We start from the raw sequence: 24494 nt of genomic DNA on the forward strand, positions 1-24494 counted from the left end.
AGGGGTCTTGTGGAAAACAACCCCTCCCCTTTCCTTTAAACATTTTGCTGGTTACAAGTGTGTAATCTGTTCTGTCTCGGTGCTAGCTTTGTATTTGGAGTCTTTCTTACTGATGATATTGTGTGAGAGAGAGAGAAATGGGGTTAACGTCCACTCGACACAGACTAGGTCATTTCGGGATTAACATATGGTTTAATTTTATTTCAATAATTCGCTTGCGCGTAGGGGTCTTTAGCAGTGGGAGGAAACCGGAGGACCCGGAGAAAACCCACGAGGTTGGACAGGCAACTCTACTCCTTGTCACGTTACCCCCCCCCCCTCTCTCTCTCTCTCTCTCTGTGTTGCCGACAATGTTTTTCGTGCAGCGTGTCCGCACAAGGGTTAATCAGTTTTAGCACACTCTAGTGTACCATGGAGTAATTGTCTACAAAGTGTAAATGGCGGTATACGTAAACTGATGTCACGTAATTAATTTGCTATCTAATCTGTGGTGTCAATCAACTGAGAATTATTTTGGATACCCAGGGGGTCGATGGAACTGGGTTTAAAACTGTTTTCCACTAATGCGGCATTCTACCAGTGCGACTGACCGGATATTGTGCGTCATAAGTGGACATTATCAAGATATTAACATGGCACGTTACACCGTCATATCATCAACTTTCAATCAGTTCACCTCAGTCAGTGGTGATAACGACTTTGTGTGTCTCAAAGAGAGAGAAAGAGTAAGAATAGTGAAATAGTTACGGTATCATGGTATCATAGAAATGAAATGGGGTTTAACGTCGTACTGTTCTGCTCCGAACTAGGGAATACGCCATACAGTGTGCTATGAGGGAAATTTTGCCCTACTCTTATATCGAATTCCAACTGTCAAGGGATCTATTACGTGCACGCCAATGTGTACACGGGACCTCGGTTTCTCGTCCCACCAGGCCCTCCGTCCTGCTTCACTGACAAGGGGGGACCACGCAAATCTAGATGAACTTTCTCGACCATTGTAGGGATCGAACACGAGACCTCCAGGCTAGCGAACCAGCGTCTTACCCACTTAGCCACCGTGACCGCCAGGTACATAAAGCGTATATCTAGAGTATATTTATCTACATAGAATTATAGTGTCATGGTATATAGAGGGTACATACATAAAGTTATAGTGTCATGGTATATAGAGGGTACATCTACATAGAGATATGGTGTCATGGTATATAGAGGGTATATCTACATAAAGTTACAGTACCATGGTATATCTACATAGAGTTATAGTGTCATGGTATATAGTGGGTACATACATAAAGTTATAGTGTCATGGTATATAGAGGGTATATCTACATAGAGATATGGTGTCATGGTATATAGAGGGTATATCTACATAAAGTTACAGTACCATGGTATATCTACATAGAGTGGACGTTAAACCCCATTTCTCTCTCTCTCCCCCATGGTATATAGATGGTAGTTATTATGTATCTATTTCTTTGCAATAGAGTTATAGTATTATTGACCCTATTAAGCATTAAACATACATTATGCAAGAGCAAAATCTGATTATTGCAAGTCTTAATTTAGGCTTCAGATGTTATAGAAATTATAAATTAGATCTTTATTTAAACAACAAGCCCAAAATCAACTCTGTATAGACCCACGGATGGCTCGGCTTCAGCTCGGATTTAAATAGGATTTCACTTATTAATTAACTCAAATATCGCGCATCCTGATGAGAATACGCCAATTAGATCGAGGCTAAATGATAGAGTGTACTTAGCGAGGCCGCTGTAGAGCGCTTCCGCATGCCATTGAAAACTTTACTTGATAATCGAGATATGTAGGTGGAGTTAACGCCTGTCAATCAAACGATCGGCGAAGGTGAAGGCACATTTCGCTACCATTTGTAGGCAAATATTACAACGATGATAACTATGTTCAGAATAAAGTAATTTGACTGAAATTTTCAATATATTCTTTTTTCATCATCTACTTTTGAACTGTTATAGAAAGAATGGCCAATTCTCTATAAAAATCTCCCATAATGTATCTTTAATAAATTTTCCTTGCTTATCTGTTATTAATGTTTCAAGGTCGATTATAAAACTTAGATTAATGAACTATTTGTGTAAATATAATCCGGGATATTGTTCACCCAATAGAGTGTTGGTCTATTTACACGTCTGTTCTTGTTCTTTGTGTTTAACGTCCGCTTCCACCGAGGGTGATATCGCAGACATATATTTTCAAATACATTTTCTTAGCGCACACGCAGGGGCCTTTTCCTCTTGGATGAAACCGGAGTACCCGGAGTAAACCCACGAGGCGTAGAAGGCGCCCCTATCTCCAAGCCATATACGCGCACACCAGGGATCGAACTCACGACTTTAGAGCTCGAAGCGCGACAACCTAGACCAAATTGTTAGTAGGTGATGGGTACGTCGTGCCACGGTTCAGTCGCATGATCGTTTGATGTTAGGATGTTAAGAGTTTTACACACATGCAGATAAGCACTCGGCAAACCTCAACAGATTCCAGTACCCCGCTAGATGTAGAATAACGGAATCCGCCGAGGTTTGTCGAGTGGTAGATAGGGTTACTTATTTTTGAATGAAATGACCTATCGTATTTTATCCTGTTATCACTGCGACTTCGTCTGCATACTTATACAGATCTTCTGACACTGTCAGATATAATAGTTTATTTCTGTAACGTACTGTGTTCTAATGGGGATCACTGTGGCTAAGTGGGTAAGACGCTGGCTCGCTAGCCTGGAGGTCGGGTGTTCGATCCCTGCATTTGCCGACAGAGTTCATCCAGATTTTCCGGCGTGGTTTCCCCATGTCAGTGATGCGGGGCGGAGGGGCTGACAAGGGCAGCTGTCTAGTCGTTCCGATGGGACGGAAAGCCGATTTCCCGTGTACACATTTGCGTGCACGTAAAAGATCCCTTGGCAGTTGGAATTCGATATAAGAGTAGGCTGTAGTGCCGCTGTTCGGGCATAATTTCCCTCCTAGTACACTGTATGGCGTATACCCGTCTTCATTAGCCCAGTTTAGGAGCAGAACAGTAGGACGTTAAACCCCATTTCATTTCATTTCTGTGTTCTAATGACGTCAGAATATACGTGCAGTGCGTGAAGCGGATCGCGAGGATTATCATTGGTATAGTAAACAAACTATCATTAAATCTCATTCAGATGCATAACATGTTTCTAATTACCGCGGTTTATTGTCTTTTCTTCCAGTGATTGAAGTGATTCCGTGTCATTCACTGTGTGGCAGCAAATAAATCTGTCCTCGCTGTACTGATCTACTGACAGTAACCTCATAAGTCGTTTGTACGCCTGCGCATTATTTCTAAGCTGTTTCCACCCAACATTAAAACATGATTTACTATTAAAATAGGTTGGTCACGATTTAATTTCATTGTCTTTGTGAGACATGACAAGGAACTGATTGTAATTATATTACATATTTAAATTTAAATTTCTCTCATGTAAGCATTCATTATTGTCGAGTACAACACCAAATTATCTCATTCCATTATTGCCGTAGAATATTAACGGTTGGATACAAGTTTCATTTGCTTATGTAGATATTATTGAAATCGAGATAGATCAAAGTGTTTTAAAATCCGAGAGGTATCTTCTCTTAAACACGAACTCAAAGCCATACATCGTTTGATCTCTTAATCAAATTGACAAACTTTTGATTGTCAGACGTAAATATTAAGGCCACCTGCCGATTTCATCAAGATCACGAGATTTAAACATGATTAGAGCATGTTATTGTTTACGAGGATTGTGAGATAGGGTTAGGGCTAGCTCTGTTTACATCTCGTGACCTTGACGAAATCTGCATGTGACCTTAATATTTAGATCTAACCCTGTTTAACAGAGGTAATGCGAAAGTATTCTTTTAACACTGTACAAGATGGCTGACCTTTAAGTTCATGCCGAGTAACGTTCTACGTGTGACGTCACATCACGCCCAGTAGCGTACTGCGTTTGACGTCAGATAAAATAGCATTGAGTTGGCGCCTTTTACTGATTTTACATCCCCGGGTACAACTTTAAGTTTACACTACATAGAATTTAATTTACAGAGAAAAGGGAGTTTTAAATCTGGAGGGCTACTTCACCTCCCCAATGTCATCTCTATCGGGGGCGGGTGCGGGTGGTGTCTAGTGGTTTAACGTGTTCGCGTTGGATCATAAGGTCTGTCATTGAGTCAAGTGGCGTGGTTTCGATTCACCGCTTGTACGTGATATGGATCGGGGTCGACTGTCCAGGCTCATGGGTTTCCTCCCACTACGAAATTGAACCATATGTTAGTCCCGATATGACATAGTCTTGTCATGTGGATGTTAAACCCCAACCCTCTCTCTCCCTCCGGTTTCATCCCACTGCTAAAGACGCCTACGCACAAGCGAATTATTGAAATAAAATTAAACAATATGTTAGTCCCGATATGACATAGACTTGTCATGTGAACGTTAAACTCTGTCTCTATTACTCTCTATTTCTCCCTCCCCTCCCCTCCCCTCCCCTCCCACGGTACATGTGACATCATCTTGGTTTCACACAAAATGGCAACTGCCAATATCTGTTAAATCCCATGGGTTATTAAGTTCGATTTGTTTGCATGCCGTATCATGAAACGTGGAGGTTTTAATCTATTCTTAGTTCTAATTGTTAAGATTTATCATGAAAAGGATCAGCAGTGTCGCATGCTTTCCTTCCACTGTACACGTATGCGGATTATTGAAATAAAAATAGAACCACGTGTTAATCCCAGTATGACCAAGTTTGTATTTAGAGGACCCCCCCCCTCTCTCTCTCTCTCTCTCTTCATCTCTATTGTACACACATGCGGATTATTGAAATAAAAATAGAACCACGTGTTAATCCCAGTATGACCAAGTTTGTATTTAGAGGACCCCCCCCTCTCTCTCTCTCTCTCTCTCTTCATCTCTATTGTACACACATGCGGATTATTGAAATAAAAAGAGCACCACGTGTTAATCCCAGTATGACCAAGTTTGTATTCAGAGGACCCCCTCTCTCTCTCTCTCTCTTCATCTCTACTTTACACACATGCGGATTATTGAAATAAAAAGAGCACCACGTGTTAATCCCAGTATGACCAAGTTTGTATTCAGAGGACCCCCCCCCTCTCTCTCTCTCTCTCTTTTCATCTCTCATCTCTCATCTCTATCAGTGATATTGACGGCAAAGAGAATATTTACTGCTGACCAGGGCCCTGTTTCTCGAAATCTTAACTAAAGTTAAAATCCAAATTTTAGTATAGATACTTCAATTTTGATTGGCTAAGCACTAAAATCAACCTAGTATTATCCAATCAAATTACTAAAATTTGGATTTTATCTTAGTTAAAATTTCGTGAAACAGACCCCAACTTGGCAAATTGGTTGTTGTGAAATCAACATTAATAATAATAATGACCTTGACATTATTTATAGATCATTTATCATGTTTGTTATTATCCAGCCATGATGATTAATTTATTAATAATTAAAAATTACTCCATAGAATTAAATTAATCTCTTTCACATGTTTTCAATAATGACTCATGGTACACACGGACGGTGGATTCAATCTAATGAAATGAAATGGTGACTAACATCCTACTGTTCTGCACCGATGTCGAATCCGCGGTTGTACGTGACAAGGAGTAGGGTCACCTCCGGTTTCCTCCCACTGCTAGCGATTTATTGAAATAAAATTAAACCATATGTTAGTCCCGAAATGACCTGGTTTGTGTCGAGTGGACGTTAAACCCCATCTCTTTCTCTCTCTCTCTCTCTCTCTCTCTCTCTCTGTGTGTGCACCGAAGACGATCATACGCCATACAGTGTGCTTCAAGGACAATTTTGCCCGGACAGCGGCGCTATGACCTACCCTTAATTCGAATTCCAACGGCCAGGGTTTGTTATATGCGCACGCCAATTTATACCCGGGACCCCGTTTTTTTCTTCTATGCAGACTACTGGACTCCCATCCATATTGAACCGCTCACATAAAAAATATAGATGGGAAAACCCCGCCCAGATTCGTTGCAACTGTGAGATCATACTCTCGAGGCTTCGTTGAGCCTACAATTTAGATCATAAGGTCTGTCATCGAGTTAAATGGAAATGAAATGAAATGAAATTGGGGTTTAACGTCCTACTGTTCTGCTCCTAACCTGGGCTAATGAAGACGGGCATACGCCATACAGTGTGCGATGAGGAAAATAAATTTTGCCCGGGCAGCGGCGCTACGGCCTACTCTTATATCAAATTCCAACTGTCAAGGGATCTTTTATGTGAACATCAATGTGTGCACGGGATCTCGGTTTCGTCCCATCCGAACGACTAGAAAGCTGTCCTTGCCAGGTCCTCCGTTCTGGCCGATATTAATGAGAATATAGTTTTGAAAATAGAAATGTTAATACTATCGAGTTGTTTATCTGGTGTTTATTCATATCGTTCAGTTCCATTGAAAATGCTCATTGATAATTATCAATCAATTAGGTATCAATAATTTATGATATTTTCTATTTATTTCATAATCGCTTCTGATATCGCCATCATTCAAAGAAATAGTATTAATAATTTGTGAATGTTCGACAAACCAGAGAAAACGTTTTAGAAATCATAAAATAATCATTACCGACAATTTATTTCACTTCATGGCAGTAAATAATTACTCTTAATTGATGGGAGCGTTTATTTACAAAGGAACAATTAATTTACAATGGGGAAGTTTATTGTCAGGCTAGTGTGGGTGGTCGGAAATTTCCGCTTACTCTTGATAGAATTCCAAGTGCCCTAGAGTTCTTTTACGTCCCCTCCGAAGGAATAGACAGTGTTCCTTACCAGATCTTCCGTCCTGCGTCAATGACAAAGGGGAAAGCGTGCGGAACGATCTTTACCATCATCCAGGATCAAGTGAGAGAGTGAGAGACGGGGTTTAACGTCAACTCGACACAAACTAGGTCATTTCGGGACCAACATATGGTTCAATTTCATTTCAACAATTCGCTTGCGCGTAGGGATCTTTAACAGTGGGAGGAAACCGGAGGACTGGGAGAAAACCCACGAGGTTGGACAGGCGACCCTACTCTTTGTCACATACAAGCTGATACGCCACAAGGCGTAGGATTGCCTGCACAACTTCGTATTTCCACCCCCACACATGTACTACATGTCGTCGTGACAGTAGTACGTGATTAAGTACTTTCTAATAATATAAGCTTGTAATTATAATGCAAACAAATTTTAATTCTCAAATATTTCTTTATAGGTCACCTATTTGCAGAGTCCAATCTAATTCAAATACAGATCTAGTCTCGTCGACTTGAGACTAACATATGGTATTTATTGTCTCCCGGACTTGAGACTAACATATGGTATCTATTGTCTCGTCGACTTGAGACTAACATATGGTATTTATTGTCTCCCGGACTTGAGACTAACATATGATATTTATTGTCTCGTTGACTTGAGACTAACATACGGTATTTATTGTCTCGTCGACTTGAGACTAACATATGGTATTTATTGTCTCGCGGACTTGAGACTAACATACGGTATTTATTATTGTCTCGTCGACTTGAGACTAACATATGGTATTTATTGTCTCGTCGACTTGAGACAAACAATTACATGGTATTTTTTAATTTGTATGATAACGTATATTGAATAATCCCAGCGATCCCCCCCCCCCCCCGTATTCGAACCGGGAACACTGTAGTCGAGTGTCCACTACCGCGGCTTGATAACACGTAAGCAATTGGTCAACAGAAAATATAAGCAGCAAACATTGTCTTCATTGAAAGATTCATTGGAGCCATCCTAAACTAGGCTTTTTACATATCCCGATGTTGGCTGAGAAATTTCAATCACGTTTTCCCTAGTCGGTCCTTATAAGGAACAGTGCCAGGTCAGGTCGTTCGGATTCGATTAAAACCCAAGGTCCACTGTACTCCTTGATGGAAGTCGATGGAAAGTCCGAGTGAAATTCCCTTTATCACACTATCTATATAGTATACACCAGTCTTCATTATTCCATGGTGGCTATACACCTGGAGATCAGGTGGCTCGACAGATAAGACGTTTGCTCGCTAACCTTGAGATCGGGTGGCTCGACAGGTAAGACGTTTGCTCGCTAACCTGGAGGTCGGGTGTTCGATCCCTGCATTGTCCGTGGAAGTTTATCGCGAGTTCCCCCTTGTCAGTGGTGCAAGACGAGGGCATGGCAAGGGACATTGTATAGTCGTTCGGTTGGGACGAAAAACCGAGGTCCCGTGTTCACATTGGCTTGCACGTTAAAAGATCACTTGGCAATTGAATTCGTTATAAGAGTAGGACGCAGTGCCGCTGTATATGCAAAATTTCCCTCATATCACTCTGTATGGCAAATGTCCGTTTTCATTAGCCCAATCAGAACAGAACAGTAGGACGTTAAACCTCATTTCATTTTATTACATTTCATTATTCCAGTTGGTGCAGAATTCATTTCAGTCATTAAGAAAAGACACTGAAACAAGACGCCTTAAAATATTTGACACTAGATTTTGGGAGAGGGGGTGGGGGGGGTGGATGGCTGAATGGTTAGCGTGCGCGCGCTGTTTCATAAACTCCGTCATTGAGTCGACTGGCGTGGTTTCGAATCCCCAGTTGTACGTGTCAAGGAGAAGGGTCGCCTGTCCAGCCTCGTGGGTTTTCTCCGGGTCCTCCCACTGCTAAAGACCCCTATGCGCACGGGAATTATTGAAATAAAATTAAACCATATGTTAGTCCAGAAATCACCTAGTTTGTGTCGAGTGGACGTTAAACCCCATTTCTCTCTCTCTCTCTAGAATTTGTGAGCGCATTTTAGTAATATAATATTCACGTGTTTAGCATCGTGAACGATAAATATCACACTACCCAAGAGGTAACGTAAATTATGACAACTTGAGGGATTTCCCTAATGTGAGCGCATTTTAGTAATATAATATTCACGTGTTTAGCATCGTGAACGATAAATATCACACTACTCAAGAGGTAACGTAAATTATGACAACTTGAGGGATTTCCCTAATTACCTTTTAATGTATACCAGAACAACCTGCAAACGATTGGCGAATTGAAGGCAGCCATCACAGCAAAAATCAAGAAAATCCCTAAAGACGACTATGTTTTGCGGGAATGACAGTTTACAGACTGAAGTTTAAAGTTGCAATTTCATATTTTTAAGTTATATTTTTAAAATTTATTAAAATAAAGCCTTAAAATAGATGGTATCTATAAACAGTGGGAGAATAATACCTATGATCGTATAATAGTGAGTTGACAACCTATTGAGCAAAAGACATAGAAATAATTATGTTTTGACTTTCTTAGAAAATATGCAATTATCGCTTTAAAGTCCAGCAAATTTCGTGAATTGTAGGATTTAATAAAAGATTTTATGGGTTCTGGGTTTGTTTTTTTTAAAACCTTTTTTGGGGGGTGGGGGTTGGGGGGTTGGGGGGGGGGGGTCCTACTGTATATGATATTGACGTTTCAACTCCGTATATACTTCTGCTAGTCACGAGCTGTCTGTGTGGTAATTAAACATGTAATTAATGCCATATGCCATTTACAAGCTACACAATGATCTGTGTACAACCCGGCATGACTTCTAAGGAAATACGCAGTGGTCAGTTAATCATACCATGACGGGATAAATAAACAATTCCATACATGATGATGGTGACTCTTATCCATTTCCTCTATTGCCGGACGTTCGGATGGAATGAAAAACCGAGAACCCGTGTACACATTGGCGTGCACGTAAAAGATCCCTTGACAGTTGGAATTCGATATAAGAGTAGGCCGTAGTGCCACTGTCCGGGAAAAATTTCCCTCATAGAACACTGTCTTCATTAGCCCAGTTCGGAGCAGAACAGTAGGACGTTAAACCCTATTTCATTTCATTTCAGTTCCGGTTTGGTAATTATATTCCTGTTTTATTTATGTTCCTGTTTTATATGCTTGTAATGATGTAAATAAATCCTGCATGTATATACGAAACGCATCCCTATTATCACTACTAATAGTGTTTCAAATTGAATATATAACATTTTAACATTTAATTAAAAACCCAACAAAATGAAAACAACAGCGGTACATTAATTGCCAGGCTTGGATTCAGTCAGATTAAAAAAGAATGATGCAAAATTTTCAATTCGTAATTCCTTAAAGGCTCAATACCACTCTTGTTGTAACTGAATAATATGTCCCAATCTTTATTCTGGTCAACAAATTGTACTATTTTACAATATTCCAATTAATTGGTGATATAAATTTTATTTTAACGCACCTAATTTCAAGAATTGGAAAAATTCAACTAAATGATTTGAAAAGCCTGACGTAAAGCTTTTCAAATGTGACTTGGATTTAAAAATATTTTTGAACCCTCTGGACAAGTAAAATAGGATTTAATGGATAATTTACACAACAGGTAAGACACTAACACATCTAGTCCTTAGAATAAGGCTATTTTTTTTTATTTTCTGGAGCTGTCAAGCCAGCCAGAGTGTTATTGTCCCTTTAACGGAATTGAAACCTTTGTGTACTGGCGTTCTATTTAGAACTGTACCTACCAAAATATTGTAGTTTATCCCGGTAGGTACAGGATTCAATTCAAAAATGACCATAGACGTTATATATGGACACAGCTCACGAATGTAGTCTTTCTTTCCCTTTTCCCCCTTTTGCATGGCGATTTTTGTTGACTTTTTGCTGTAGAATCTAAAAAAAGGGTTTGAAAATACATTTTCTGTCAGGTTTTGGTGAATATTCATGATTTTGAGGCGGAAGGATACAAGAGTTGAGAGGTTGGTTAGGTTGAAATGTGGGGTCAAAAATTGCTTGTTTACTTGTCTCTACTTCCAGCTTGTGTACCTAAAGTTTTCCATGGTGAACCCCATACGAGCTTTTTGGCAAGAGGTTGCCACATGTTGCTCCATCTGTGGCAGAAAGCGTTCTACCCAACGAACATTTTGGAAAAAGTTAGAGCCGGTCTAAGAGACGAGAATGATTAAATCATTAGTGATCTGTGGCCATATGATACTAACACGAGACTCCTATGAATGCGATCTAATATTATTTTAATCACGTGTATATCAGCGTGAAACATAAATACCATCACCCAAGAGGTAACGTATATCATAAATCTTAAAACCAGATTTTATGACAACTCGTGATACGCGTGATATAGAAATAAAAGCTATTACATCCAGGATATGTGTTTGTGAGAGAGAGAGTGAGAGAGAGGGAGGGGGGGGGGGGAGAGGGCGTCCGGTGTTAGTGCTGAAATATTTAAACATATATTATGAGAGAGAGCAGGGGCGGATTGGGGCCGGGAACCGGCCCGGTCTCCCGTGTCGGAGCGGCCCCTTTTACTGACCGCGGAGCCCGGACGGGGGGTGCGGGGGCTCTCCCCCTGGAAAATTTTGAAAAATAAACCCAAATATGCGATTTGGTGGCATATCTGATTATAATCTCTGTCAAATAATATATCTCATAAATCGATTAATTTAGGCCAAAACTTCGACCTGCAAGTAACTTACAACCATCAACCTGTGAAATTATCATATCGTCTTATTATGCAGGATTCCGAATTCCGGCCCACACCCAGCACACCCGGCCCAGAATGTCTATTATACCAGCCCATTCCAGACTTCAGTGATGGCGTGGCGGCCCGTTAAAGCCACCGGCCACATACAACATGATCACCATCGCTCCATGGCCCCCACCCCACCCCACCCCATATATTATGTTCAGCAGAAAAAGGTTTTTTAGACGAATTGGACAAAAAAAAAGTTTTTTCATTTTTTTCCGACCGGCCCTTCGGGCGATCGCCCAATCCGGCCATGAGAGAGAGAGAGAGAGAGAGAGAGAGCGCCCGGCGTTAGTACTCCGTCTAACACACAATAACTAAAACTGGCACGGCTTAAATACCTTAAGGAGAGCGGTAATATAGACCAATCCCGTTAATCAACCATTTCAAAGAATGGTGCTGAAATATTTAAACATAAATTATGCAAGATCTAAATATGCCTATTGCAGGTCTTTCTTTAGGACTAAAATGTTATCTAAATTTTTCATTAGACATTAATTAACTTATCCAGACCATAATCAACTCTCGATGTCATCGCTAGTCTGCAATATTCACTAGATTACGATCCGATCTGGTGCTCAACTTTCATTCATGATTAAATCATGAAATGGATAATCGAGACTATGTTTATTATCGTACCGAGTTTAGTAATGATGAAAATTCAATCGCAAAATTCTTGATATAGAGTGGATCGATTTGACTGAAATTTTTAGCAAATACCCTGTACGTTATCTAGTTTTTAACTATTATAGTGAGAACTGCCAGCTCTTTATCTTTTCTCCCATAATGTATCTTTAATGATGCAAACAAAATCACAATCAACGATAGATAATCTATCTAAATATCCGCTGTCTGGAAAATTTCCCTCACAACCTCGTCTTCAGTAGCCCCGTTGGTCGAGTAAAGTAGTGCGTTAACCCCCACTTCATTTTTATTTTTGAACAAACAAGATACCGAATATGTTATGTTATCTTTTTTTATTGTTTACGTTATTGCATACAAAAATAAACAAAATATCACATAGAAGTTATATATATCTATCACAACACCCGACATATTTGGAAGGAATGGAACACGTGACACCACGTGACACCATGTACAATTATGAATGATAGAAGCCAGATAATTAGAGGTATGTTCACATTAGTGACGATAAAGAAACTCGAAAAAACCCATTTTGATCAAATTCTCAGATGTCATGTATTTACAAAGCCAATTGGTTGTAGGCCCATTTTACGTCGACAGGCATACAATCACATAACGCGGGAGTTACGTAACTAGAAGTGCTACAACCGGAAGTGTTACAACCGGAAGTAATATAACAAGAATCAAAAAGCGTACATAACAATCACACAATTAACAAGCTTAAATTAGTTAATTTACATATAATTATGACAAGCATTTCATACTGGTTGAAAAAGAACAAATGAACAAACATTTCAATAGTTATATAGAAAAATATAAATAGAATTGTTGAATATGGAAGTTCATAAAAACATCGTGAAACAACTAGTATTCATATCGAATTTATTTCACGAAAACAAATGTTCGGTTTGTTGTTCCTACCCTAATATCAAAGCCGGAGCACAAACGTAACACGTTAAACCCCATTTCATTTCGATTCGATATAAAGCGTAACATAGGGACAAGGTAAGACAGGCCTAGCCTTGTCGGCGAATAAGACATTGTTTATAATGAGGTTTCTGTTTTACAATAAAACAACCCCAAAACAATAGTATCTCTTTAAATGATATGTTTGCCAAGACCGTTCGATCATTGATACAAATTACAAACAACCCCTACAACAACACTACTATAAATCACCCATTATACGGTTACTAATGAGCGAGGATGTCATCCGCTTATTATATTAATATAATTACTACAACTTCCTTCTCGTGTATCATAGTTAATCACCAATCGGATTAAAATACACATCTATATTTCGTTTCGTTTTTTATTATACTTCCGACTTGTCTACGATATCACCTTAGGTGGAAGTGGACGTAAAACTCCAGAAACGAACGAACGATACTTCCGATGGCCTACATTACATGAGGACATGACCGGTTGTAGTGGAAGCTCGCGTCAGAGATCAAACGATCAAACTCGATACTGAAAACACCCATTTGTCCATGGTTTTAAAGATTATCGAGGCGCGCTAACTGCTATTTCCTACATGAGAGAATAAAAATTGCTTGAAGTTATCGAGATGCATTTTTAAAGCTATCGAGATGCGTTTTTTTAAAAAGTTAATCAGAGAAATTTTTTTAAAGTTATCAAGATGCGTTTTTAAAAGTTAATCATAGAATATTTTTTAAAAGTTATCGAGATGCGTTTCTAAAAGTTACTGAGAGAAGATTTTTGTAAAGGTATCGACGTGCGTTTTTTGAAATTTGCCTTTCTAATTAACCAGAGATGTCTGAATTAAGTTATAGCAGGGCGTTAAAGTCTTAGTATCACATCTGGGTTGAAGTATTTCCATCATTAACAGTCTTGATATATTTGATCTTATTTGTTACGCTGTTTAATTTGTAAACACGATTGATTGTTTATTTCTGTTTCTGGGCAGCTTTGTGTTGTTATTTACCCATCCTAACACAGAATCATTTGTAACTCGTATATCAACGCCAAACTATTTGATTTTGTTTACTCTTGCCCACGCACAAATATCACCACTATTAATTTAGATTGAATTTCCATGTAAACTGGAATGGATACGATTGATAAAAAGGAGTCTGTGACCCCGAGTGCGATTTACTGTCCCAGATAAAGTTCATATGACTAATGTGAATCCTGTGTTCAACGAGTTTTATCTAAGATTTACCCTAAAGATGAATCAAATTTAAGCACGGTCGTTGCAATTTGATGACGTAAACGTCATAAATCTGTTGCTAAGCGATCATAATAAAAACTTAACCATCAACACGGCTGTTTAGTTTAGAGATACGTAAAGAAATGAAATAAAGTTTAACGACCGATCTTTCTGAATTAACCGTCTAACGCCAAACAAGGTGCTATGAGAGAAATTTCGCCATGACAGTGGCACTACGGCTTAACCGTATCTTTAATTATTTGTATTAGTTCCAAACTGAATTTAAAACTAATCGATATAAAATGGCGACAACCCACACCGAAAAAATATATTGACCTTAATGACATTTTTATGTTATAATTTATTATTAATATTATATTTTAATCCTAAAAATGTCCTACTTAACTTGTCATAGGCCTAATGTACCAAGAAAGGCAATTATTCTATCGGTGATTTATATTTAATGGTTTATATGATGAACTTCATCTTTATATAAGTAGGATGACATCGACCTTAAACCTAAATGTTATCCATTGCTCCTATATAAAAATGGTGACCGAATGGTATAGCGTTTGTGCTTCAAATCACAAGGTTTCCATCCACTGCTAAAGACTCCTAAGCGCAAACGAATTTTCGAAATAAAATGAAACCATATATTAATCCTGAAATTACCTAATCTGGGTCGAGTGAAACCCCATTTTGCCCTCGTTCTATTTATATATACAAAACTGTTTGCATGACCTTGACCGTGTAAATGTTACTCAAGGGTTTAAAATAACAAACACTGTGCATGCTATTTCCTTGGCTTTGATCAACATTGCGCCATAAATAATCCACTCTGTCAGAGATTCAATTATAAATTATTATAAAAAGAATTTACACTACAAATAAAACGCTATAAAACACGCTCTCGGCTTGATGTTAATTGAATTAGTTTTATTTTTCAATTTTGAGTTTAACCATTAGCAATTTTATCATGTGTTTTTTTTTTTTCGGGAAATGATTTATTTTAAGTTTGTCATTTGTAATAAGGATATTCAAGTTTTGTTTTGTTTTTCTCCAGAAAACTGATTGGTTATACCGGAACAAGAAAATGAACTTGGAATAAACTTCAAATATATTTCAAATTGGCGGATGCTATTCTTCGCAACTTTCATAGAAACTTAAGAAAATTGTATTAAAGCAAATGGTTCACCTAAATGGTTTTAGATGGAATTAAATAATATCAGTTTAAATGGTAGGTGAAACGAAATTTAATCCAAACTGTTTACCCCACTGCACATTGACCTAAAACTAAAAACATTTTCTTAATGAGAAGGCTTTTGATTGGCCGATTTCAAAAGATTTCATTATCGAGACATTTGATTGGTTGCGTAATCAAGAAAAAAGGGCTATCATTACGCCGTCGTAGGCCAAGAATGTGCTTTTTTTTTACACTATCATTTGAATACACGGAACAGGCACGTGCTCTCCATCATGTATAAAAATGGCGCAGGGCTGCTAACAATTTCCAGAGGAAGTGTATCATCATTGACCAGACCAATTATCTAACATAGCACGATTACATTCTTTTGATATAATAATAAACTCTAGGATTCTGGTTGGCTAATATCTTAAATAAATAATTCAATAAAAGTTACAATGCAACAGTATAACAATTGGGCGAAAAAACTACGCCATCAAAGAGAGTTGAACATCGTAATTATCTGCAAACAATGAAATGAGATGGGTATTATAGCACAATTGAATTCTTGTTGGCTAATATCTTCTATAAATAATTCAAGCTAACAATTACAGGGAAGCATTGTAGTATCAAATAGGTTTAATGCCGTTTCTTCACCAAGCAGACAAAACGAAAAGTCGTTGCACATTTAGTATCAAAATAGTATCAAACATCCATCGCCAAACTATCCAATAGGATCTTTGGTATACGATGACAAATGTGAATGAAATTATTAAAAATTAAAACTTATGTTTTTATCCCTAAATCTGTTTTTTTTTAAAACTCTGGAACGTCGTAGGTCTCCAGCCTGTGGTTACTGGTTCCCGATGTGACATCATTATTCTCTTTTCTGACATTTGACTCTTTTAACGAGCGAGCCACAGTTGAAGAAATAATTGAATTTTCGTTTTGTCGCTTAATACTTAACACTTAACATCCAGTTTCAAATATTAAACTAATTGTTTAAAATACAAACAATAATTTACAACAAACACAATATTTAAGGCAAGTTTAGACATTTGAAATGGATAACACTCGTTTATGTGATTATATATAAGGCGACATTTGGCGATAAAACAGTTGAGTATCACAAATTGCACAGTGAATGTCGCGAAGATATGATAATAATTTAAGTTCAATCTTGAGCATAAAGTTAGTTACAGCATATAACAAAGTTGACGCAACAATATACTGCCGTTTCGTCTACATTGTGAATCTTATACACATTCGCCAATATTTGACAGTGTGTTCTTCCTCATTGAGATCCTTTTGAATAGTCTATATCGTCACTTTTGGCGATCACGTTGACACAATGAACTTCGTAACTCGACCCTTTGTAAAAAACCAGCAATGTTCGAAAGTTTTACAAACGATGGAAATTACCATCCAGGGCCCGGATAATAGTTTTTGATTTGATTTCGTCAACAGTGTAAGAGAAACGTTGTTTTTTAAAGGAACTTTGTGGGGAGTTCTGTTTTCCTGAAAGCACCGAAAGAAGTTCACGGCGCATTTTATTACTCTTGAAGACGTACACGAGGGGGTTGAGCATTGAACTGGACATGGCTAGTAGGATACAGGCGGTTTCGATGTATTTAGGAACAGTTAAATAGTCTTTGGAAATTGTTGATTCGAGCACAATGACACTGAAATATGGAAGCCAGCAGCCTATAAATGTCACAAAAATGAGAATGCTGGTCACGGCAGTTTTGAATTCCTCCAGATACCATACAGATGCTCCCAGTTTCTGGATACTGACTCGTCGCCCTAAAATAGGAGCTGTGCTACTCCGTCTACCATCACCTCTTACAGGACTGCCGTTGCAGCTCACGTCACTATGGAAAACTGGCATATTATTTCGCCGCGTTCGTTGACTGTTCTTTCGTGCGGCTTTGAAAATAACAGTGTACACCCACACTATTACAATAAGGGGTACCATGAAACACAGAAGCACTAGGGATAAATTATAATAACGGTCAAGACCTTCTTCACTGTTCCATTTCAGGGTGCAAATCATTTTATGGTTCTTAAATTCAATTTTGTTCCACCCAGCGACTGGTGGAATGGAAGAGACAACTGCAACAACCCACACCAAACTCAGCATTCTGTAACACTTCTTTGACGTCATCAACATTGGATAATGTAATGGCGTCACGATGGCATGGTAACGGTCAAGGGCGATAACTACTAGTGTTAAAGTACTGGCGGTGAATACCAAATTCATGAAGAACCCAGTCATCTGACACCACACGTATCCGAAAATCCATCCACGGAGTAAAAGGGTAACAAAGGCAAATGGTACAATAAACAGAGAGGACATCAGGTTGCAGATTGATAAATTCAATAGGAATTTATTAGAATGGGTCACATGACCAGCCCTTTTATTGAAAACCAGTATTACTAAGATGTTCAAGACAATGCTAGTCGCGAACACAAAGGTCAGATACATTCCTATGAATATGGCACTGACGTCGAATGGAACGGCGTCTTCGAGGCTGGCATTATTTTTGGCAGGGTGGAGAAAATTAAAAGTCAAGTTCCGGAAATTGATTTTCTCTACGAATTCCATGACAACGTCGAATTGATGACTTATTTTAATGGCTTTGACTATAACTGGCATCCATGAAACCTGAAAGAATAAAAAAACCAACATTAAAACTTAATTCTTAAACTCTTGGCATTTGAAATCTTGGCTCGGAGACATACAACCAGGTTTATGAGCCCTACTCAAGGTTTAATCAACATTCAAAACCTTGCCGGTGGGGTACCATACATATTCAATTCCCAATTAAGATCAATGTGCCTTTTCACACTATAGTATTCTGTTTATCCAGAACAAAAAGGTTGCGATTCCCTGCCCGGGAGCTGTACTGACAGGATACTTTATCAGAAAGCCATTCAGCTCATAAAATCACTGACTCTAGCATTGATTACCGAGAGAAAATCCATCAATGCACGATTTTTTTGTATGTTCTTGCCAGATATGTGACATAGTTTCTTCTAGCTAAAAGGATCATTTAACAGTTTATCACAAACTCGGTTCGCCATGACCCCTAAAGTCATCGTGCATTACGTCAATATAATTTTTATTTGCTAGAACTACGTGATTGCTTTAAGAGAGGCCATCTGGCTGAACATACATCGTAGTTATTAAGATATTAACCATCCAATCGCAATAACCATCAACGCCACTAGATGGGAAAATAAAACAATTTAGAAATAATGAAATACATGATACGGATGTGACCTACAAGGGAAGCAACCAGAACAGACAAGGTATTGTGAGTTGCTGGCAAGAGATGAAATGGTCTCTGATAGCTGGTTCAAACATTTTACGACTGGACGCGCGATGACCGGGTATCATTAATTATCAATAGAAACTTCCTCGATCAATAACTTATGTCTGTGAGAAGGAACCGAGAATTTAATTAAAACAATGGTTCAGACCATGTGACGTGTATATGAAGTAAATATACATATACATTTTAAGCTTCTGTTTGTTTGTTTTTGTGTTGAATTGGGGGGGGGATGGTTTAAAACGTGTGCGATAGACCGTATTGTCTGTCATTGAGTCAGGTGGCGTGGTTTTGTGACAAGGATTTGGGGCACCTCTACAACCTCTTAGGTTTAAACCACACCATCTACGAACAATTGTTTGAAACCCATAGCAGAAATAAATGCAACACGGAGTTTCCGAATAAATGAAGAAAGAACTAAGAACCGGGACGGGGATTTCGATTATGAAAATTGACATCAAAGAACACCACAGGGCTTGTGCACGTCTTTATTAAACCGGTTGATGCAGAAACCTCGGTCGCTAAACTTTCGTAATATTGATTCACATTGAGAGCGATTGAAACCTAGGTCGCTAAACTTTCTTAATATTGATTTACATTGAGGGCGATTGAAACCTAGGTCGCTAAACTTTCGTAATATTGATTCACATTGAGGGCGATTGAAACCTAGGTCGCTAAACTTTCGTAATATTGATTCACATTGAAAGCGATTGAAATCTAACTAGATGTGTACTGGAGGTATCACATGTTGTGTAGCATGTACTAACACTATTGACAGACATCCACACATAATACAGATATCACCATCAATGATGTTTATTCAAATATCTAATAATATATAATTAAATATCCTAAACGAGATCGTGCTAATTGCAAGTTTGTTGTTTTGGATATCACAGAATGATATCATAAAAAAATACACTACTGCGCATATCAGAATTAACTAATGACACATGTAAACAAAAGGGAGATAATTATGATGATAATCGGTTTACCGTTATTTTTCTCGTTAGGATTATTACACGGGGTCGCGATTTTATTTAATGATATAGCTAATATGATTAATGAGAGGTAATTAATGATAATAAAGCATCTTTAATTTTATTTAAAATAAGCTAATTTAACGATTATCGCCCTTGGTGTATGGAAACAATCAGTTTTATAAGATTACATAGATTAGGCATTACTTGTGTTAATAAGCTTAGACTAAATAATCCCTATTTATCCATTGTACACGTAACTTCCTTATAAATCCACAACAAAATCCAAGACACGAAACGAACATTTCAAATTAATTATCTGTCTGCAGCATCAGGATTAGATTGTTGTTACTATAGATAAAGTTATCGGAATTCGGATAAATTCCGAGAACAATTCATACCATATCGGTTATATAAATTTATAAAAGTTTCAAATTATATAAATTTATTGAAATTAATTACTGGATTTATAAGGCCATTGTTGAAATTGGTTAATTATAAAGATTAAAATATAATTCAAGGCTAATGTCAGCTTATTGATTTATCTTTATTTGTAAACGAATGTGAAATTGTTTATTAATCTGTGTTTTTGGCCAAATTTTTGGACACACTTTTATTGATACTTTTTAGTTTGTATTGTCCAGTGATCAGTTACTTTAACCTGTTCCAGTGGTCTTTTCAGTCGAAGTCAGCACCCACCCTCCACTACCACGCCCCTCCATTAGACGCATGGTGATGCTGACATTTCCGTTAAAATTATTATTATTTTCTATAAACGAACACTATTCCATTCCTATTGCATATCACCGTACTTTGTTTAAAATATTCCTCCCTTATTTTATTACATGTAGATATGTTTTCTAGTGTATGAGGTACTGCTGGAGATTAGCATCTTCAACCTAAATAAGTTGCTTCATTAAATTATCATCCCCATCGTTATTTATGAGATGGGACTTGTATATGTTAGAAGTGTTCTATGAGCGGCATACTGACCAGACAATTATGACCTCTTATTTTCAATTGTCAGGGGGGTCTTTATCAAGCTCCAATTGTTATATACGCGGGACCTCTGTTTTTGCGTCACGTCCGAACGCATTACTTCTCGCCGCCACAGGCAAATTGGAATCAGACTGAGAAATCTCAAAGAACTTTCTTTCTGGGGCCACACCTGGATCGAGCCCAAGCCGTCCTGTTTATTTTTACTGATCCACCGTGGTCCCCATTCGGTCGGTCGGTCCTGGAGTCTAACGTCCACTTTCACCAAGGGTGATAACGTAGACAAGAAAGGCCCCCATTAACGTGTATCACTATTTATAGCCTATAAACGGATATTGCATAAGCTGTTTACGAATTTTTAATTAGTGCATCCCGTTCACCTAGAGTTTAATAATATAGGGCAGTAAAAGGAATCCGGAGAATGCCAGATAATCTCTCGAGATAAGAAATTCTTACAGCATTGACAAAGAAATTAGATTAGAAGCTTAAAAAAAAACCTTTGATCAATAATTGAAGAAAAACTTCAAAAGAACATCGTCATAAATTATTCATCAAATAGAAGTATGGTAGTTAGATATACAGACAAGACATGAATGGTCGAGCAAATTAAAAGTGGTATTCGTTGTTTGTTACGTGAAATGACATTTGGTTTAACATCCTACTATTCTGCGCCGACTGGACTAATGAAGACGAGTATAAGGGCAATTTGGCCCGGGCAGCAGCGCTTCGTCCTATTCTATATCGAATTCCAATTGTCAAAGAGTCATTAAAAGTGCACACCCTATTTGCCCTACCACGTGCACCACTAGCAAGCTACGCTGGAAAATCCACGGGAAACTCCTGGTTAGTGCGTCTGCGTCTTTTTACCCTCTGAGTCACCGTGCCAGCACCTAACCCACTGAGACACAACAGCTTCCTATGTGTTATGTGGAACTCTCTCGACCACCCCGGCGAGCGAACACCGGAACTCCTGGTAGTGAGCCAGCGCCTAACACACTGAGACACAACGGCTTCCTATGTGTTATGTAAATTTAATTAGCTTTGTTTTGCCTGGTATATAAAACAGTGTATGTACTGGTCGATGAAACATAATACTCTTTTCTTATATCCCTGGAAATTCTTTTATGAAAATAGTCAATAAACATTTCTTTCACCGCCTTATTTAGCTTCTTTTGTTCGATATTAGTTAAATATCAGTAGGCTGGTGACATTTACATTTTCCTTTACCGAGTACCAGATGCCTTCGTAGATATTAAAGGAACAATAACACTCTTGCTGGGTTGACAGCTCCAGAAAATAAAAAATAGCCCTGTTCTAAGTACTAGATGTGTTAGTGTCCTACCTGTTGTGTAAATTATCCATTAAATCCTATTTTACTTGTCTAGAGGGTTCAAAAATATTTTTAAATCCAAGTAACATTTGAAAAGCTTTACGTCAGGCTTTTCAAATCATTTAGTTGAATTTTTCCAATTTTTTAAGTTAGGTGTGTTAAGATGAAATTTGTATCATCAATTAATTGGAATATTGTAAAATAGTACAATTTGTTGACCAGAATAAAGATTGGGACATATTATTCAGTTACAACATGAGTGGTATTGAGCCTTTAAGTAGCTAAAACCATTTAGCTAGATTATCTGAACAAACTTCGCCGTGACTTGGGTGGACATTTGAGTGACTCCAGGAGGTAAGATGGTGACACAGCGCGTGTGGCTGTGGTCATTAATGAGAAAGCAAAATGAACTGGAAATTAACGCCCCATTTTTCTGCACCAACCTGGATAATGCACATAGGCATATGAGAGGAATTTCGCCAAGACAGCGGCGGTTCGGTCTAGTCTTCATCAAATTCCAACTGTATGATGTTTGGTCCCACCCTAACGACTAGACGCTATTTGTTGAAAGGTCACCATTTTCTGTCATCATTGCCACGAGGAAACCATGCTGAACATTCCGAGGAAATGTCGCGTCCAACATTGTGGTGGAACCCGAGACGGACTGGTTAGTGAGTGATCGTTTTAATCACTGATCCACTGTGGCCCCCATTCTAAACCCAAATATGTCCTATTTACAAAGTATTAAATAATGATATCTAACCAAACAATCCACTGCCTTGGCGATATCGACTGTTTGATAATTAGCTATATCTGCTGCAGTGTCCTCCAGCAAACGTTGATTAAATTTGATTTTGAAAGGTCAAAATAGTTTTATATGGGATTTATCTTACATTGGATAAGAATTATTTAGTTCTATTTGAATACGGTTCAGATTGTTGCCCGATTCTCAACAGAACCTTGGCAGATATTCAGATTTTTACATTGTTCACCTGTACTGGTGTATCTGATATAATAAAAAGACATGTGTGAGATTCTTTATATTTCATCTACACCACGAGGTTACTCTTTACCTTGAACTAGTCGGTTGTTCAGTGAGTGGTTCAAACCCGGTGCTGGCCGCGGAAGTTCCTCTCGTATTTGCATCGTAATGTCTCCTTGTAAATAGCACAGGGCAAAGGGTCTGGCACGAAAACGTGTGTTGCCGTTTGGATAGGACAAAACACCGAGGTCCAGTATACAAGTCGGCGCACAATTCAAATAACCTTTAACAGTCGGACTTCAACGAAGAGTTGGCGGAGCGCCGCTGTTCGGGAAAAATACCCCTCGTACAACACTGCATGGCGTATACTTCTCTTCATTATCCCCGTTGATGCAAACCATTAGAAATATATACACCATTTCATTTCATTAAAGTCTTTAAAAATAATCAAGAAAGAAGTTTTGTCTTACCTGTTATTCGTTAAATTCTTTTAGCGGAAGATTATCTTTCTGTGTGATATGAAGAATTCTATGTTTCCTTCTCCAAAGCAAATATTATATCAATATTTAATAGATGAAATAACAGTCCCGTGTTATTATATACTTGTTTAATTTCCTAACACAATGGTATATCATATACTGCTGCGCGCCCTTCTCTCGATTCTCCTTTTATATGGAAGTCAGTACAGGAGTAGCAGCAATAGTGCTGTAGGCGACGCTTATCGATCGGTCGATATTCTGAGTTTTCACATAACATACTCGACGATTCCAAGTGGCTGTCGGTGTTGATATGTGTGACATATTCAATGACAATCTTCACGGCTGATAGATAAGGAATCAGCTGAAGACCATGTCTTTGAATGACTGTTTGTGATGGAAATCAATGGGTGAGCAACATGAATTGATTTAAAACAAATATTTAATAAACACAACGCAATGATAACGCATGTATTGCAATTTATAGGCAGTTTTGCTTAATACAAATACAATCGTTAGAACGATGCGGAAAGTAACGAAATACATTTTCAAATGAGCGCGGGATCCGTATTGGAAGGTTTTCTTAAAGTTAACTAAAAATACTTAATTTTGTAAATCATTAATGGCACGCTAAGGTCAGCAGTCATCATCATATACTTGTAAATTTATATACAAACGAAGCCAACAACATGTTGCAACCAAAACTAGAAATATGTATATGGGAATATACATAGTTGCTAAAATCTACAATGGAATGTC

General features: G+C 38.1%; 1 protein-coding gene across 1 annotated transcript; it reads right to left on the bottom strand.

The window, feature by feature from the left end:
• Positions 1–16135: 16135 nt before the first annotated feature.
• LOC126824502 (G-protein coupled receptor 161-like) lies at positions 16136–18124 on the bottom strand. The gene is made up of 2 exons (XM_056101973.1): positions 17753–18124; positions 16136–16162 (listed from the first exon to the last, which is right to left on the bottom strand). The coding sequence occupies exons 1-2, from the start codon at positions 18122–18124 to the stop codon at positions 16136–16138; spliced, it is 399 nt and encodes a 132-aa protein (XP_055957948.1).
• Between the last annotated feature and the right edge of the window lie 6370 nt (positions 18125–24494).

Source organism: Patella vulgata, chromosome 6 (assembly GCF_932274485.2).
Source record: "Patella vulgata chromosome 6, xgPatVulg1.2, whole genome shotgun sequence".
Taxonomy (NCBI): Eukaryota; Metazoa; Mollusca; class Gastropoda; family Patellidae; genus Patella; species Patella vulgata.